The sequence below is a fragment of the Coturnix japonica genome, chromosome 7 (genome assembly GCF_001577835.2).
Source record: "Coturnix japonica isolate 7356 chromosome 7, Coturnix japonica 2.1, whole genome shotgun sequence".
In the NCBI taxonomy this organism is placed as follows: domain Eukaryota; kingdom Metazoa; phylum Chordata; class Aves; order Galliformes; family Phasianidae; genus Coturnix; species Coturnix japonica.
The window spans coordinates 26791276-26808195 of record NC_029522.1 but is presented as its reverse complement, the minus strand read 5'-3'; the positions used below and the strand labels follow the sequence as shown (position 1 = coordinate 26808195).

The window sequence follows — 16920 nt, the reverse complement described above, 5'->3', positions numbered from 1 at the left end:
ATGTGTCTAGGACTTAAGTATAAACCAGACCACTGAATTTCAATGTTTTTCCAAGGAAATCAAAATGACAATACGGATGACGATGAAGAAATAGAGAGAAAAAGTGTTAAAATATTTAAGAATGAATAATGATTTTTAAATCATTGATTTAAATTTAATTGCTGATGCAATTTTAGGTGGTTGGGTTTATGGTTCTGACTCAGTGAGAACAGATATCAACAAACAATGGTCCCAGCACAGTTATTCTCATTAAGTAAGAATGTAACTTCAGCAACATGCTGAAAGAAGGCCTTAGTCTCTTCTGGACACATCTATTTAATGAATCTCTCAAATTCCCTAAGCAGGGAAACTCTAGAGCCTAGGATACAAGTCTCTGAAATCCCTGCATCACATTTCAGCCACTACATCACATAACCAGCACTATGTGTATCTTAACAGACAGAAGGACACAGATGCTATGAAAGTGCTCATTCATTAAATAATACAATTTCTTCACTGGAACTACTCAGAATTCTCTCACTGGTTCCCAGACCTGAAGTAGAAAACTCAAGCTTTTTTTTTTTTTTTTTTTAACTTTCTTACTAGGAAGTATCAAATACATACATTATTTTTGCTTACTAAACATGGAGCTTTGCCTTTATTTATTTTTTGCTAGTGTTAATGTCTACGCAAAAGTCTTAGAAAAGAAACCACAGCTCCACAGAAGAAAACGCTCATACTATGAGAGAAACCCTGCAGTAGTTCTTTACATTGGAACGTGAGGCACATGTCTTTTTATCTCTAATTTCTAACTTCTAGGAAGAAAAGTAATACAAGGGAATTTACAGTCATGTACACATTTCAATTTCCCTTTTAATGTAATTGCTGATTAAAACCTATTCTGTACTGAACCACTAGAGATTTTTAGTATAAGAGAAGATTTTTTTTTTTCTTTATATGCTTAGCTACTCCTAAAAACAAGACACTAGCAGATAGGCTGACCTCAGTCAAGAGTTCAGGCTTTATCATGCTATCCATTAAAACGCAGCCAATGTCATATAAAATTAAATTATGCCCATTTTAAAGAAAAAAAATAGCTCATTAGTTTCTGAAGTATCAGCTATGAGACATCTGCTCAGCTGTCCCGAAGTTTTATAGATCCTGGCAGGGGAAAACTGTTACATTTGTGATAGCAGAGATCATCTCCTTCAGCAGTTTACAGCATTTGGTTAAGCTGTGTGTGTGATACATTTCTCTTGGGCTAATCAAGCACAACTGCTAGTGCCAAGCCAGCACTATCAGAAGAGAACACTGGCAGCAACTCTCATGAGCATTTTCAAGTGCAGAAAACAGCCACTGGCTGTAGATACTATAATACAGCACGAGTTGTTAGAGGACACAGCCATTAAAAACAACGGAATCAGGTTTCTTCTACACATTGTATGGTTGCTCCATCCCAGCAGCTGTTCCAGTACAACTCAATCAGTCTTCCTGAACTCTGCAACCCCTAGTTAAGACAGTGCACATATGTACACCTTTCATCTTTATCAGTACTCAGCCCTCACTAAATTATTTCAGAAGTCAAATGTGGGCTGGGGTCTTTTTACTCCTCTGTTGCTAGGCAGGGACTGTCATGCAGAAAGAGGGGCTAGGAACCTACTATTTGGACATGAAAAAGTCAAAAGCAGAACTATGAAGCCTCATTAAAAAAAAAAAACAACCAAAAAAAACTGTCATTTTATAAGTATGTAGAAATTTCTATCAATATTCTGTATGTAACTAAAAGAAATTCAGCCCCGGTAACACACAGTAAAGAAACCACTCCAGAAAGGGGTAAAGGGCTCCACTTAATGCATCAGGTTGTATACTTTTAGTTTACTTGTGCTTTTCAGGATGTGATGACCAACTGACCTTTCTGAGTGGTGTTTCTAAGGGATTAGTGTTGGAACTGGCGTTAACATCTTTGTAGGTGACATGGACAGTGGGATCAAGCATACCCTCAGCAAGTTTGCAGACAACACCAAGCTGAGTGGTGCAATTGACACACAAGAGGGAAAGGATGCTATCCAGAGAGAACTGGACAGGTTTCAGAGGTGGGCCGATGCCAAACTCCTGAAATTCAACAAGGCCAGATGCAAGGTTCTGCACCATGCCAATCCCTAGCACAGATACAGGTTGGTTGGAGAATGGCTTGAGAGCATCCCTGAGAAGAAGTATTTGGGAGTGACAGTTGATGAAAGATTTAACATGAACTAGCAATGTCCTCCTACATCACAGAAGGCCAACAGTATCCCAGGTTGCATCAAGAGAAGTGTGACTGGCAAGTCAAGGGAGGTGATTCTGCCCCTTTACTCTGCTCTCACCAGATGCCACCTGGAGTACTGCATCCAGTTCTGGAGCCCCAAAAACAAATAGGACACAGAGTTGTTCAAGCAGATCCAGAGGAGGACCACAAAGATGATCTGAAGGCTGGAGCACCTCCCCTATAAAAACAAGTTGAGAGAGCTGGGGCTCTTCAGCCTGGAGAAGAGAAGGCTCCAGGGGGACCTTATAGCAACCTTCCAGTATCTGAAGGGGGCCTACAGGAAAGCTGGGAAGGAAACTTCTTATAAGGGCATGTAGTGACAGCTCGAGTAGAAATAGCTTTAAATTAGAAGAGAGAAGATTTAAACTAGATATCAGGGAGAAATTCTTTACTGTGAGGGTGGTGAGACACTGGAACAGGCTGCCCAGTGAGGTTGTAAATGACCCCTCCCTGCAAGCATTCAAAGCCACGCTGGATGGGACCTTAAGCAGACTGGTCTAGAAGGAGGTGTATCTGCAGGGGGTTGAAACTAGGTGATCTTAAAAGTCCCTTCCAAACCAGACCATTCTATAGTTTTAAAAGGAACACCCTCCCTCCCCCCTCAGGGGCTTAGAGATAACCGCAAACAATCCAATCAAAATGAAGACTTTCAGTAGTCCCTTTTGTTTAAATACATTATTTGGCCTGCAAATTATTTACTATGGAAATAAGTACACTAACAAACTGCTAAGGTATATTATCCCCAAAGAAACACAAGATAGAAGAATGTATGTATTTGCCTAAGAGAAAATCCCTTCCTGCAAGGAAGAGCAGATAAAGCTGTTAGTTCTGAGAAAGCAACAGAGGGAAGGGATGCCCCTAGCAGAGGCATAGATCTGCTCCACCTGAGAAACAGGGAGCCTAACAGCTCTTGGTACCCAGGTGAATGCGCTCTGAGGAGGTTTAACAGAAAAACAAGTGGGGGAAAGCTGTGTGTTTAGCTGAATGTCTTTTCATAACAGTGAATAATACCAACTTCTATAGTAACACACAGCTACTGAGAGTCAGGCACGAGGCTGCAGTCAGCTGCAAGAATTGGGTGCTTCTCTGTGGGGGCAGCTTAAAGTCATTTTCTTTATCTACAGATTTGATAGTGAGTGAAAGACTGTACGACAGCAGACGAAAGTCCTTCTCTGTAAATGTTTAGCAGGTGACACCTTAAGTTTAACTGCAGGACATTGTTTTCTATGTAAAATGCTAGCATTGGGCCTACCTATCATTTGCAACTGCATTTCATCAACTGTCTGTGTTTGGTCTAGATTGCTTTTCATTTTCAACAAAAACTAAAATTAAAATAAGCAAGTTTAGGTCAGAAACTGAAACTACCCACAGTTTAGGGCAATTGCTTCAAGTAAACTGACGTAAGACTGGTTCCTTAACAATAACTTTAAAATGTCTTTGAGCTCTAAAATGCTACTCTTACTAAGAGGATACTGAACAATAAAATAATGTAATTTTACAGAAATACTGAACAGAAAGCCTTCATTCTATTAAAAAGCATCTAGGCTAAGATTTCTATATTATGTACTTTTAAGAAAAACTATTTTTTTGCCCCTTTGAAATCAATATGAATATAAATTGTATTCATATTACATAGAATTATGTTGTAATTCTTGATAGAAGGTCAGTTTATCTATTACAAATATGGAAAAGTCTCTACAGAAGAAGGCCCTTCTTTTCACTGAAATTCCATTAGGCTACCAATATTCAAATATCCAACATAGTTACCTAAAGTATTTTAATACAGCACAAGAGATAGAAAAAAAGAATGAACATCATAGCAATCAGAGCATTGGGTTTGGTGACCTCTGATGTTACAGCTCAATGAATTCAGAGGATTCTATGTGTTTGCACACCTATTAATTGTACAGGTTCCTTTACAGATTGTTGTTCTTGCTGATAAGTTCCTAGCTAAGCTTCTCTGATCACTAAAACCCATTAAGAGTTAATGAAGTCATTGAAGAAATTCACCAGAATCCTGAGAAGAAAGTTACAGATGCATAATTACAATGTAAGCCTCAAAAGTTTTTCTTCGAAAACAATTGTGCTATTAAGGCTTACATTGTGAGGTTTACTTACACACTCTAATTCAAATAAAGCTGAAGTTTTTCTTATCCTGCAGCGCAAACATACCACTCTTTTGAAGATTTTCCCAGTTTTTTTGTATATATCCCATCTGTCTACAGAAAGGCACATATTAACTTGAAAACTACTTGCAAACACCCTCTCTGATGCAGCAAAAGAAATATTGGTCAATTCCTTTCCAAATCCCATTTTTATTTGCACCCATCAGTGGAACAACGGTAACAGTAAGGCTCATTTGGAAAGTTTTCCCCACAGTGTTTACCAGCTTACTGACTTAATGGAGCACTCCTAAAGTCAACAGGACTGTTTTCAGTTATGTTTGTTTAGTCTTTTAATTATAATTCCACCTTCTAGCACACTAAGCACACAAACCAGAGGAGCATCATTCTTTACCCAATATCTCTAGAGCAAAAGAAAAACAACAGATAATCAAAAGTAGACTACATAATTTAAGGCTCCAACTATTGAAAGAAAGTTAAGTCTCAGCTGCCTTTGGTAGTGTGTGATCAGGATAATGTAGGAAAGGTAAAAAGAAATGATATAAATTTGTTTGACTCTGACCATGAAAACAACCAATGAGAAAAAGAAATAACTACGTTCATGGAACATTGCCCATGTGTGCATCTCCACATGATACAGTGCTGTACATAAGCAGAATACTGCTACATTTAGATCCATGCAGTTTTAGCGTCTGCATTCATGTCCTTGTTTCAGACCTTTCAGGATAAGGGTTAACTACACCCTTGCTTTCCCAGTTTTTCCTTCATTAATATGTGTAGCATTTAAAAATAACATTCTAACAACAAACACCTGAAAGATAAAGACTGTACATGTTTTCTAGGATCTGACCAAAACTTACAGCAAAGTATGAACATGTTATCTAAGAGATAGCTTTTGTTTTCCTTTATTTATCAAGTATTTTAATTACTTTCTGGTGAAGTTCTTATTATACCACACTGATTACACACAAGTTCTTTGAACACATTTAGTACTTCAGCTGGATATCTCTTTGAGTTTGAATAAATCATATCCATTACTTCCAGAAAAAAAATAATTGAATTGTGTTGTTATTAATTAAAATACAAGTTTTGAAAGTACCTCTTCAGACAACTTAGTGTTTTCCAGAATATTAAGCAGCTTATACTTTTGCAAACAAATAACAACAGATTCAAATATTCAACAGTTAATTCACTTACAAACACAGGCAAGAAGTTATGAACATTTCTCCTGTAAAAACCAATTACATTGGAAGCTGTTGATGTATAATAGTCCAAAAGCTTTTAGTGTGAATTTTAAGCAATTTTAAACAAAGTTGCAGCTGGAAATTAGAATATTTTCCCTGATGCTCTTCTAAAATTGTTGATAAAAATCTCTGCAGAGATGTAAAATATAATACCATGTTCTGTACCACCAAATAGTACCAAACTGAAATTGGGTCTGCATAACTTGTTATAGACAGATGCATGAGAATAACTGCTACCATACTACTGACCTTGTGATCTCAAAGAAGGGCAGATTCTCTCAGGAGATTTTTAGACCTCTGAAATCATGTTTTCAGTCTGTAGATATTTCCTTAATCTGTCCTTAAAAAAATGAAATTTGTGTCTCATTACTGTTAAAATGATATCAACAAACATAAAAATTTCTATCAAATTATTAGTGATGCCTTAGACAACAGAATAAACAGCAAATTCAGTTTGTAACAAAAAGCAATAAACATGAGGAAACAGATCTCAGAAGAGCACGTGATCTGTGTGTAGAAACCATATAAGTTACTTTACAAAAATATTTAAGACTGATCTAAATTACTGACTGCTGTCTATGCTGTATTTCAGAAGAAGGGGATCTGACTTGTTAATTTAAATGAACGTGCAACCTTTGAGTACACAGCCAGAATATGCACACTGTGGTTCTGGAACACACTAGCCACTTCTGCTCCGACACAACAGGAAGTCTGAACACTGAGGAGCCTGTCAGCAACCAGAACAAAATTCACGAACAGCAAGGACAATTAAACATTAGTGTTGCTTACCAAAACAGGTGACAGACTTGCCATCTGTTGAAGCACTTAAAGCGAGGTTTCATATATTTCTAAAATACATTTTTTTATGTAAGTTTTGGAAAAAAATTCTACCTGATCTACATTGTGCACTTGGGCATGTGGCTTCGATAAAAAGAGAAGGAGGAAACAGGCACAAGCTGGTGACAATTCTGACCCTGCAATTACAGGTACTAATTTGCATCACTTTCTATTTTGTCCCATAACACTTATGATTCTGCTTAGGAAAAAAACTTCATAATCATATCTTGGTTCATTTTAACTTGTAAAATATCAGACTGCAATATTCACTTAAACATTTCCAAAAGCAGAACCTGCTTACTGCGGCTTTACTGATCATTTCTCACCTTCTTTTGTGGCACTGGAAGATGAGCACAGTAGAGACAGGCTCATGGTCAAAAGTAGCACAGAGACCCTTCAAATGTGCCTGGAAGGTATTTTGTGTTCACAGATGGTTCATAGCAGTGGTGATCATAAAAAGATATGCACAGATTCTAGACAAACCTCTGGCAATTTCCATCTCCTTCTACAGCACCGGACATGTTCTGCTAGTGGTGACTCTCTGAGCATTCCATTCCTACATGTTTTATTTACTATGACCTCAAGCTTTAGTAGTGTAGCAACTAATACGTCTCTATTTATGGCATGCTTAAGATATTTTTTATTTATTTATTTTTTTAGGATCAAACTAATTTGGAAAATAAGTTTTTGAATCATGATAGAAGAATTTCAGGTCGTAATTTAAGTCTGCATCATTCAGACAAACTAAATCAACTATCAAAAGCACAAAGCAGTGCTTTACACTTTTTAGCGCCTTACAAAGTTTTACACAAAATAATTGATATTTACTGCCAATACTGCTACTATTTTTGATTATCACAATGTTAGGAAATGGATACAATGCACGCAATTCAAGCTTTTTTAGAGCAATGAAAAGGTTAACAAACAAAAACTGGTTTGTTTTTTAAGGTACACAATCAAACGAGCAAGTAGCTAATCCAATAGCACGTGACTGAAATGATGGAGATCAGCAAACTACGCAGAACAGATCACACTGAACAGACTATGAACTTCAGAACAATAAAGAGGGTAATCAAAGATGCTCAGGCAGGGAGGGAAAGGGATAAGTAGGGAAGAAACCAGTAGGCAATTCCAGTATCACCTGCCAGATGCATATGACAACGTGCACGTGAACAGCCCAACATTGTGCGTTTCCAGTGGGATAGCAGAGACTGCAAATACAGGTAGTTAGAGATCTTTGTAGTCCCTCCTCACCCTGCACTATGTCCACGTTTTAGCTTTTCCATCCTTAATTTCTACAAAATTTAAGAGTCCTTCATACTACAGAGAAAGCAAATTAAATACTTCAAAGTAGAACATGGGTTTTATTCAAATACCAGCAAACACAGTCAAATAACATCAAATTAATGCAAATCCTTTCTCTGTTAATCTATTTTGATATTTTTTCTCTGCAAATTCATGCTTAGTGTACCTTTAAGCTATAGTTCTATTCCAATCACAACAGTTACTGCTCTACACTTAGCCTTCTATGTTAATCCCACTGAGCAAAACACGTTTAACGATGCTACCTCATCACATTATGTCCTCTCTTCTGATGGCTCTTTACCTCCAAACACCTTCAGTACTATATTCTCTTTTATTTTGAGAAAACTCTCAGTTCCTTAAAGGCATTGACAGACTGAATTGACTGAAGCCAGAAGCATCACTGATACTCAACTTCCTTCATACAATTATGCTTAGTGACTTGTAACATTAGTCACATAGATAAATTCACAAGAATGAGCCTTTTCATTGCAAGCTATTATGGAACACAGACTAGTAGCTACATAAATACATTATTATAAAGCACTCTATAATTAATGAAAATGTTTTACAGTTTTCATAAGAATGTGTCATTAGACACGACAAAGGTGACAATTTCTACTCATTTTAAATAGTGGTGTAAAAATGAAATGCTGTCTCTGCTCCAAGATTTTCAAGTCCACTCCGCACTATTCAGAACTCTGATAGTATAATATGAGCAAAGTAATGTGTAAAAAAATGAAAAACAGTAGGAGCTGATAAGTGTTCTTCATTAGAAAAAATGTTTTAAAAAAATCACAGAAACTTTCTCACTTTTTTGGTAAAATGTGGGTCACCTACAGTTTCCATAGTAACCACTGCTGCACCGTAGCTCTACAGATGACCACTGCCTATGGCTGCTTTCTTTGCTAACAGGTGATGTACAGATACAGCTACGCCTCTGTTAAAAAGAGAAAAATCTAATGTAAGTGTTTGGAACTGCCCTTAATTTACTTGCAGACACAACTCTCCTGCTTCAATGTTTTCAAAAGTTTTTCTTAATATCCTTCAGTAGATAAGTTATTCTGCAAGCCAGCTGGAAACACTTGCAGCTTGTTCCCCTCATTGTACATAAAGTACTGGCATGCTTTCCTTCCTAACATACTGGACTCCCCTACACCTGCTTTTCACCAGTCACAAAGTTCTCCTATAGCAATACTCCAATTAAAAACAATGAATTAAATCTCATGTCACAGGAGGTACTCAGCATTCTCAAATTTTATTCATAGTTCCCAGGCTTAAACAATGTATTCCGTACACAAAACAATGTAATTTGCTTAAAACACTGATTCCGAACATCTTTAATGCCCAAAACAAGCACAGAACGCAGAATTTATACTAAATGGATGAAATGAAAAATGACAGTAGATTTAAAAAAAAAAAGAGTGGGGTTGGTAGGGGAGGATATTATTAGGAGTCTTTCTGAAGCTTCATTTGTTGTGTAAGAACACAAAGAAAATCCAAGGGAAGCTTCCAAAGGGCCACTGGGACTCTCAGTAGGAATAAAAGCTGGCAATAGGACAGGGCTGTCTTGAAAAAGAAAGCATAAAGAAAAATTTCCAGACAAAAATGAAGCTATTAGAAGTTATAAACTGGTAACAGAAAAATCCTTTTTCCTTCTTTTATGATTTGATTCATCAATGATTTCCCTACAGGATCTAACACAATGGTATTAGACCACCCAAGCTTTCACTAGAATTCAAATGTCATCAAGTTTCCTCATTTCTGAGAAGCAGAACAGCTACAGTTAGCACTCAATCTAAGTTATTTACCTCCAGAAAATAAAATTCTGGTATTATTTCCCTAAGACCACGGAGAAATCCTGCACTAAAATAATGCCTATTCACATGTTAACCTCATGGCTTCTCCAGGAAAGAACACTGGGCAAGACTAGCTCAAGTCCATACTTAATATTAGCTGAAACGAAGAACCAATTTTAAAGACTGGAGGTTTAGGTACGTTCCTCTTTATCAAGAAAGTAACAATCATTACAATTTAATGTTTTTTAAACTGTATAAACGTGATACAGGAAAACAAACTTCATATTCTTTATAATAATTTTACAAATGCATGAAAACCATTTAAGTTATTTCACACATTAGAATAGTATCTGAAGACAATCACTACTATAGAAGGTTTAAACAAGTGGTTTGGATCTGATGTACTACTTCAATCACACATATATACACATGTATTGTTTTGCATCACAAATCAAAGACAAACTATCAAGTTTAATTATACCAAATTTCACAGACAAGGGCAGATCAGCCAATCTCATTTCACACATCACGTTACCATCAGTACACACTCCTGAGTGCAGACCAGGATTTGCACAATTGTAAGGTGCTTTCTTCTAGCAAACACAAAGCAGAACTGCAAGTGCTACAGAATCCCAATCAACATTTTCCAGTAATTTTCTAATGTGTTTCTCAAACATGCTTTGTGTATCATTGTAATGAAAGATGATGAGTCACTTTTACTAAGAGTTTACAAACTGTCACAGTATTAAATTCCTTCTTGATAATCTTGATAAAACTGGCTCATTCTCATTTTGTTCACTAGCCCTACCTCTTTCCCAGTTATGAGCCAGCCAATCTGTGGCCCTTTCTGCAAGCTAACATATTTGCCAAAGAAAATCTGTTAGCATTTTCTTGCTCTTACTATAAAACACCCTGTTGCTTGTCAGACTCCCCCTGCCTCAGGGAACCTCTTTTCATTCATATATGATCTGATTAACAAGCCATCTTTCCTTCCCCAATACCTCTCTATTAGCTCCTCTCTGCATTTCCACTAATTGTTCTCCTGTGGATTCCAAGGGCTTTCTGTTCCCTTGTAATCCAGAAAAAGTCACCGTCTTGTTCTCACCTCCTCTCCCTTTATTCCTTCTGGACACCCACCTGATGAAATTCTATCTTTACTCACTAAGTGCCATTTTGCTGACGACTTACAAAAAACGCTAAAACAATCTCAGAAAACAACCTGCTGTGCTGCTTTGAGCCATGTCTTGTTCATTCCTATATATTTATATATTAACAAGGTAATGTAAATATCCATGCAGTTTGAAAAGCAAGAATATCCTAAGCTATAAATTACCAATAATTTTCCAGAAAGTTACTTGGCAGTGGTAGCACTGTTTTCATCTCAACTGTTCTATCTGAAACATTATTGTATGTGAAGTCTGCCACAAGCAGGTATCCTTATTTAAGCAGCAATTCAATTACAGAGCTGCTCAGTGAAGAACATCTTGATGCGTTCACTACACTCTGTTGATGGAAAAATACTGTACAGTCCAAAAACTGTTTCAGCACTTCACTCTTACTCTTTACCAATCAAAAATCACAGTTGTCATAGAAACTGTAAAAACTGAAGTCAGTCATGACAAAACAATGGGATAATGGAAAATGTCTGCTGGCTCAGGTTTTCATGTCAGAAATGCCTCAGTGAATTTAAATGGAGACTCAAGTACTTCCTCACATCTTGTAGCAACAGGTGTGAATATTGTTTTTAATAATCCGGTCAGAGTCTGGAAAGCAGGAGTATTACTCTTGCTTTACACACAGGATATACTAAATGCTGGAAAACCCTTTCCAAGCAATTCAGCATGAGCCTCTGGGTTAAGGAGACTGAATTTCTTTGATTCAGAGTGCAAGATAGCCTGAAGTGACTTTTCGCTGCTGTTCTCACAATGTCTATAAATCTCGTTTATGGCCTTCTAAACCAAGGCAAATCAAACATTACTTTAGGAACACACATTGCCATTAGTTTCTGCCTCTTACACATTCTACCCAGAAAAAGAATTAAGCTGCAGACCTCTGCCCCAACCCAAAAATGTCCAGCTCCATGCAAAACATTATTTTAGGTTCTCTGCATGCAACACGTCAGTAAAATAAAGCTCTACTCTTGATTAACAAAAGCTACAAGAGCCATCTCCACCATCCTGATCCGAATTTCAGATCAAAACCTACACATAAGTGTTCTTCCAGCCTTTTACCAGGATCACCTGACACCTGATGATTATCGACTGACAGGTGCAACTTATTGCATCCAGTTACCCTTCAAGCAGATACCACCATTCTGAAAAGAAAATAATCATAATACGCAGGGAAAATAGCTAGGCTGGCTCCATTGCAAGTGAACAAACTAAGTATCTTTTAACACTTCAGTGACCCTCTTTGCCTACGGATTATAATTAACAGAAAGGGTACAGTTTGCTATATCCGTCATTGATCTATAGAAGGTTAATGGACATTAATTAGATAAACTTTCCCACCTGTACTAGAGCATAAGTTTGGGCTAGTACAAATCCCTATCAGCTTCCCTAACCATGAGTTTAGAAGGAAGTTCTGATTTAAAACAAAGTGAAATCTTGCTTCCAATAAAATGAATGAGTGAAAAAGTAAACTTTCTTCAAGGGTTTAACGAACACCATTCAACTTTCCTATACACAAATGGCATGAATTAATTTGCTTACATAGCACAGCCATCTTATCTGAAAAGAACTGCTTGATTCATGCAAGGAATCCTTAAATCTTTGGGAAGGATGGAAGGGAGGAAAGAGTTACAGCAACTGGAACAGCAGTCAATAACACATATGAAATGTTGTAACTTCTCATTCCTTGGTTCTGTGCTAAGTTTCACATCTAAAGTACTGCTTAACGTTTCTATACGCTACTAGTGCATTTACTGCACTTGTACCTATACACATACAAAACCAAATATATATACATATACATACAAAAACACTTTTTCAAGTTACATATACATTTATGCACGTACACCCCACTGTTTTTTGGATATTACAAATACGTACAAACATGTACTCTGGCATACATCATATACTGAAACTGGCACATTCATTTCCATGGACGCTACGGGGAACATGAAAACCAGTAAAATGCTACTGGAATCTTTTAAACGCTTTGGATATGCCCAACATTTACTTCTGATTAAAATTCATGACCACAGGAAAATAAATAAAAGGACTAATATAAAATGTTGAGTATTAATTATTAAGAGCAGTCTTAATTGATGTTTAGCTTATGAAATACTGTTATATTATTACATTCCACTATCACAAAGAATTGCTGTGTGCTGACAGGGATTACTGGAGCTCATGGTGTAATAGAGGATTTTTTAGATTGCAGTTGCGTATCTCAGAAGTCCCTTGGAGAAGCAACGAATCTGCATATGGACTGATAAAGAAGAGCGAGAAGAACTCATATGAATCTTCTGAGATTTCTCTGAATAGCACATTGGCTTTGGGCACACAGTAGGAGCACAGACTTCAGGGAACACATGTACAGCATAAAACACACCACTGCATAAAGTGGGCTGAGAAGGAAAGAATCCAACTGATCGCGTATGAGGTTAGAGCAAATACACTTTATATTTTTTTAACAACCTGCTGTTATACATATAGCATGTGTTACTGAGGATGCAGTTGTGCATAGCAGCAAGCCATGTTTTCATGTTTTGCCATGTATCCAAACATTACACAACTTAATCCTGCAAGTTTATCACATTTTTATTTGTGAATATTCTTATTTTAACTTGTGCATCTCAAAGTGCTAGTAAATTTTAAACATCTGGGTTTTACAGAAGCTAATGACTAGTTCAAAACAATACAAAGAGAATACAGGAACCTGAAAATGACTGACTATTGCCAGTACTTTGTTGAAAAGAAATGTTCTGATACAAGGTACAAAATTCCAAATCCTACTGTACAAGAAAATCTTACACAAGCCATAATCTGTGATCAATTAAAAAACACTCACTCTCCCCAGAAAATGTAGTAGCACACTTCTAAACACAATGGTTTTAGAAAAATAAAACTGTTTTTAGATCCTACCGCTAATTTCTTTTTGAGGAAACAAACAGGAAGTAACAAGTGCCTCAGCTAATTTATATCAACTACCACATTTTCTTTGACTACAGTTCTGATGCTCTGATATAAATACAACTGTAAAAAGAAGAATACATGGCTTCTATTTTAACTCCATTGTATTGTCCAAGATTCAGCTACAAAGAACCATGTTCCGTAAGTTCAAACTTCAGTATTTATTCATACTTCACACACACAAAAAACCAAATCAGTTTCTTCTGTGATTTATAAAGTCTGTTATTGTAGTAGTCACAGATTTTTGTCTCTTTGTTTTGAGTATTTGTTTGCTCCTCTCTCAAAAACCTTATAAAATAGTTACCCAAGCTGAGTTGCTTTAAAGTACTGCCATTACCTATAGAAATTACAAGCAAATACGTTGTAGATTTGTTGTGAAAATGAAAAACTAAAACCACACAAAAATGGAATACTGGCCAAAGCTAAGCAAAATAAATGTATCTGCACCATGCCCCAAAGCCTATTTGCTAGACTAAAGCACTGGCAGACTGCCAAGTGGAAGAAATTCCAGACTGAAAACCATATTGCAAAGCTCAGAGAGTTCAAGTTCAAGAGCCAACAGCAAGAGCCTAAACACAATCAAAGCAGGGTAATGAGATGGGGGTGGAGGAAGGGGGGTTGACTTCTCATACCTACCTGCGTCTTAGATCATCTCAGTCTTTGTTCTTCTCACTACCATTCTAATTTCAGTGAGAAGCCTAGCAAAAATCTGGGTTTTTCAAAACCCACTCTACTAGCTGCTGTCTGTATCCTGTTCTTCAAGTGTCTCACATAGATATCAAGTATGAATACTACACCTTCTCATAAAATATTATCCCTCTGCTCCGATGAAGGGTAAAAGAAAAAGACTGAGGCTCAGGTGACATTATAAGTGATTACAGGGATGACCTGCCTGATTTGCAACAGATATTGCAGGCTACTCAGCACTGAACAGACAGGATAAAGCAAAACCACTGGCCTCGTAAATTAGATACTGCTGCTTTTTCCTCTTCCTCCAAATTATCACCTAGAACAGATGTTCACCTGTTTTCCTAAAACATTTCTCATTCCCTAGTTATAACTGACAGGGTACAAAAGTGAAGTTACGCACTCTGACAACTGCTAACTTTTACCACAAAAATCTACTAGAGGAAAAAGTTGTTTAAACAAGAAGGATCTCCTCACACTGTTAAGAATAAAATGCAATACAACAGAAAAATACTTCAAAATAAGTAGAACTTTTCTGGATATCTTAATACAACATTTTAGTACTTACGGATAAAATGATTAGAAGCTGATGGGTGGACATTGCTTCCGCTGTCAGCGCTTTCACTGCTAGAAATGTCATCATCTGAATCCCACACACAGGAGCAAGGCGAGGTGCCATTAACTTCTTCAAACTTCCTCTTTAAAATTCCACTCATCGCTGCAATGCTGTCACATGCACCTGTAACAGGAACAGAGGTAATGAAGCATTGAAACACCTGCCTGCTGTCCAAGTCTTCCAATTCATTTCACCTGGAGGAGTTTATATATCATTCTGATACCCCCATCTTTAGTTAAGTGGCTCCTTATCATAGGTTTTTAAACAACTTTCACAGAAAAAGCTGTCCAAAAGACATTCCAACTCTATTACATACAGCCTTTTCTTCTTAAGACAGAAAGTGCTATCTGTATTCTACCAGAACACTCAACATTCTGCAACTAATTTTCAGGCACAAAACTAAATAATAAATATTTCACTTTATGCTTTGGTCAAGCATGAAGTGTACATAGTCCCATATAATTCAGTAAAAATGCATATTCACCAAGTACAGTGCAGAATGAAACACTCAGCACTAGCAAATGCCCACATTTTTGGTTAGATTTTAGAACACGAGACACTCAGCATCTTGTCAGGCCAGGCCCTGCAAATACCATAGTGGGGTCATTTAGCAATTTCAGTTTATGCAGACATTTCTGTGGAGCACTTAAAGTTATATTCAGAGCAGTGGCACATATACTGACCATTTCCATTGATACAAGGGAAGTGCCGTGGGATTGAACCTATCCTTGTGAACTTTGCTTTCTAACAGTACTGTCCAATATGGTTGTTTCTCCTTCATTTAAAATACATGAACTTTTTATCCCTGCTTATGGAATACTAAGTGAAAACAAGATCAAAATTCCTAGATCATGTTAATGCACCTAACAGGCAAAATGAGTTATTTTTTTCCTATACATTTAATTAAAACAAAAACAAAACAAAAAAAAACTTATAAAGTTTGGGGTTTTTTTTTGTCAGCATCATTACAGATTGCATCCGTGTGATGTAATTAATTGCAAGATCTTAATTTAAAAGTTACCGATAATATCTGCTCTCTGACTACACTAATCAGTGGAAAGTTGCTGTAAATAGCTGGGGGGGAAAAACAAATTTAAAAAGCTGCTGCTTGATGCTTCCAAGCATTTAACAGCAAAAATTCTCATTCTTCTAAACATCACTTGCCTTCAGCTTCTATAAGCTGTCAGTTCAATTCAGTTTGTAAGGAAGTATTTTCCTCCACTAAATTTCATTTTACCTTTATGGATGCGTCTAATTGATAGAAAAGACTCCAATATAGATGTGGAATGCCATGATAACACAATGTAATGATAAGAACAGATGCTATATTATATGATCTTCAACGCTGAACTCAGTTGTCTGCAGAGCTTACTAAAAATTAAATAACAAATATATTAGGTTCTAATGCTGTCAGTCACACAAACAGTTTTAAATGCATATGTCTGTCATGATCTTCTCAACTTCCTTTACTATTTACAAAAAAACATGACAAACATCACATGCTCAGATCTCAACCTTTGCCCTTTTCTCAAAAAATAAGTAACTATACAATGCAAAGTATTATATTTCGATCCTAAGGACAAGGAAATGATCATCCTCTATCTCCTTACAGTGTACAATAACATCAGCAAAAAACAAACAAACAAAAACCAACCCCACTACCTTCCTTAAATACTTCAGTTATTAATAAGCAACAACACAACCCTGCAAGGAAAAGGAAACCCACACACTGACACAATGAAAACATAGAAAAATATAAAAATGGAGAGGAGGCAGAATAGCCCAAAAGATAGAAACAGAAATAACTCTTCCAAACTGCCCTCCATGTCCTCACTGTATCTCTTTGCCAACCACCTTTTCCACTGCCTCCTGAAGAGCTTACAGCACCGAAT

At 36.7% G+C, this 16920-nt stretch overlaps 1 protein-coding gene across 8 annotated transcripts in view; it reads right to left on the bottom strand.

Annotated features, from left to right (window-relative positions):
* The window catches only part of CSRNP3 (cysteine and serine rich nuclear protein 3), an 87268-nt gene that overhangs the window by 46759 nt on the left and 23589 nt on the right, over positions 1–16920 (bottom strand). For 4 of the 8 annotated variants that reach the window (XR_004307977.1, XM_032445886.1, XM_015869175.2 and 1 more), the window contains exon 2: positions 14981–15151. Coding sequence is in view for 3 of the 8 variants with exons in the window: in XM_032445886.1 (XP_032301777.1) it covers positions 14981–15128 (148 nt within the window). In the remaining 5 variants the exon portion in view is untranslated. Of the gene's footprint in view, positions 1–5900; positions 5992–14980; positions 15152–16920 lie in introns of those variants that run through there. The other 4 variants (XM_032445887.1, XM_015869182.2, XM_015869180.2 and 1 more) reach the window with 3 other exon arrangements.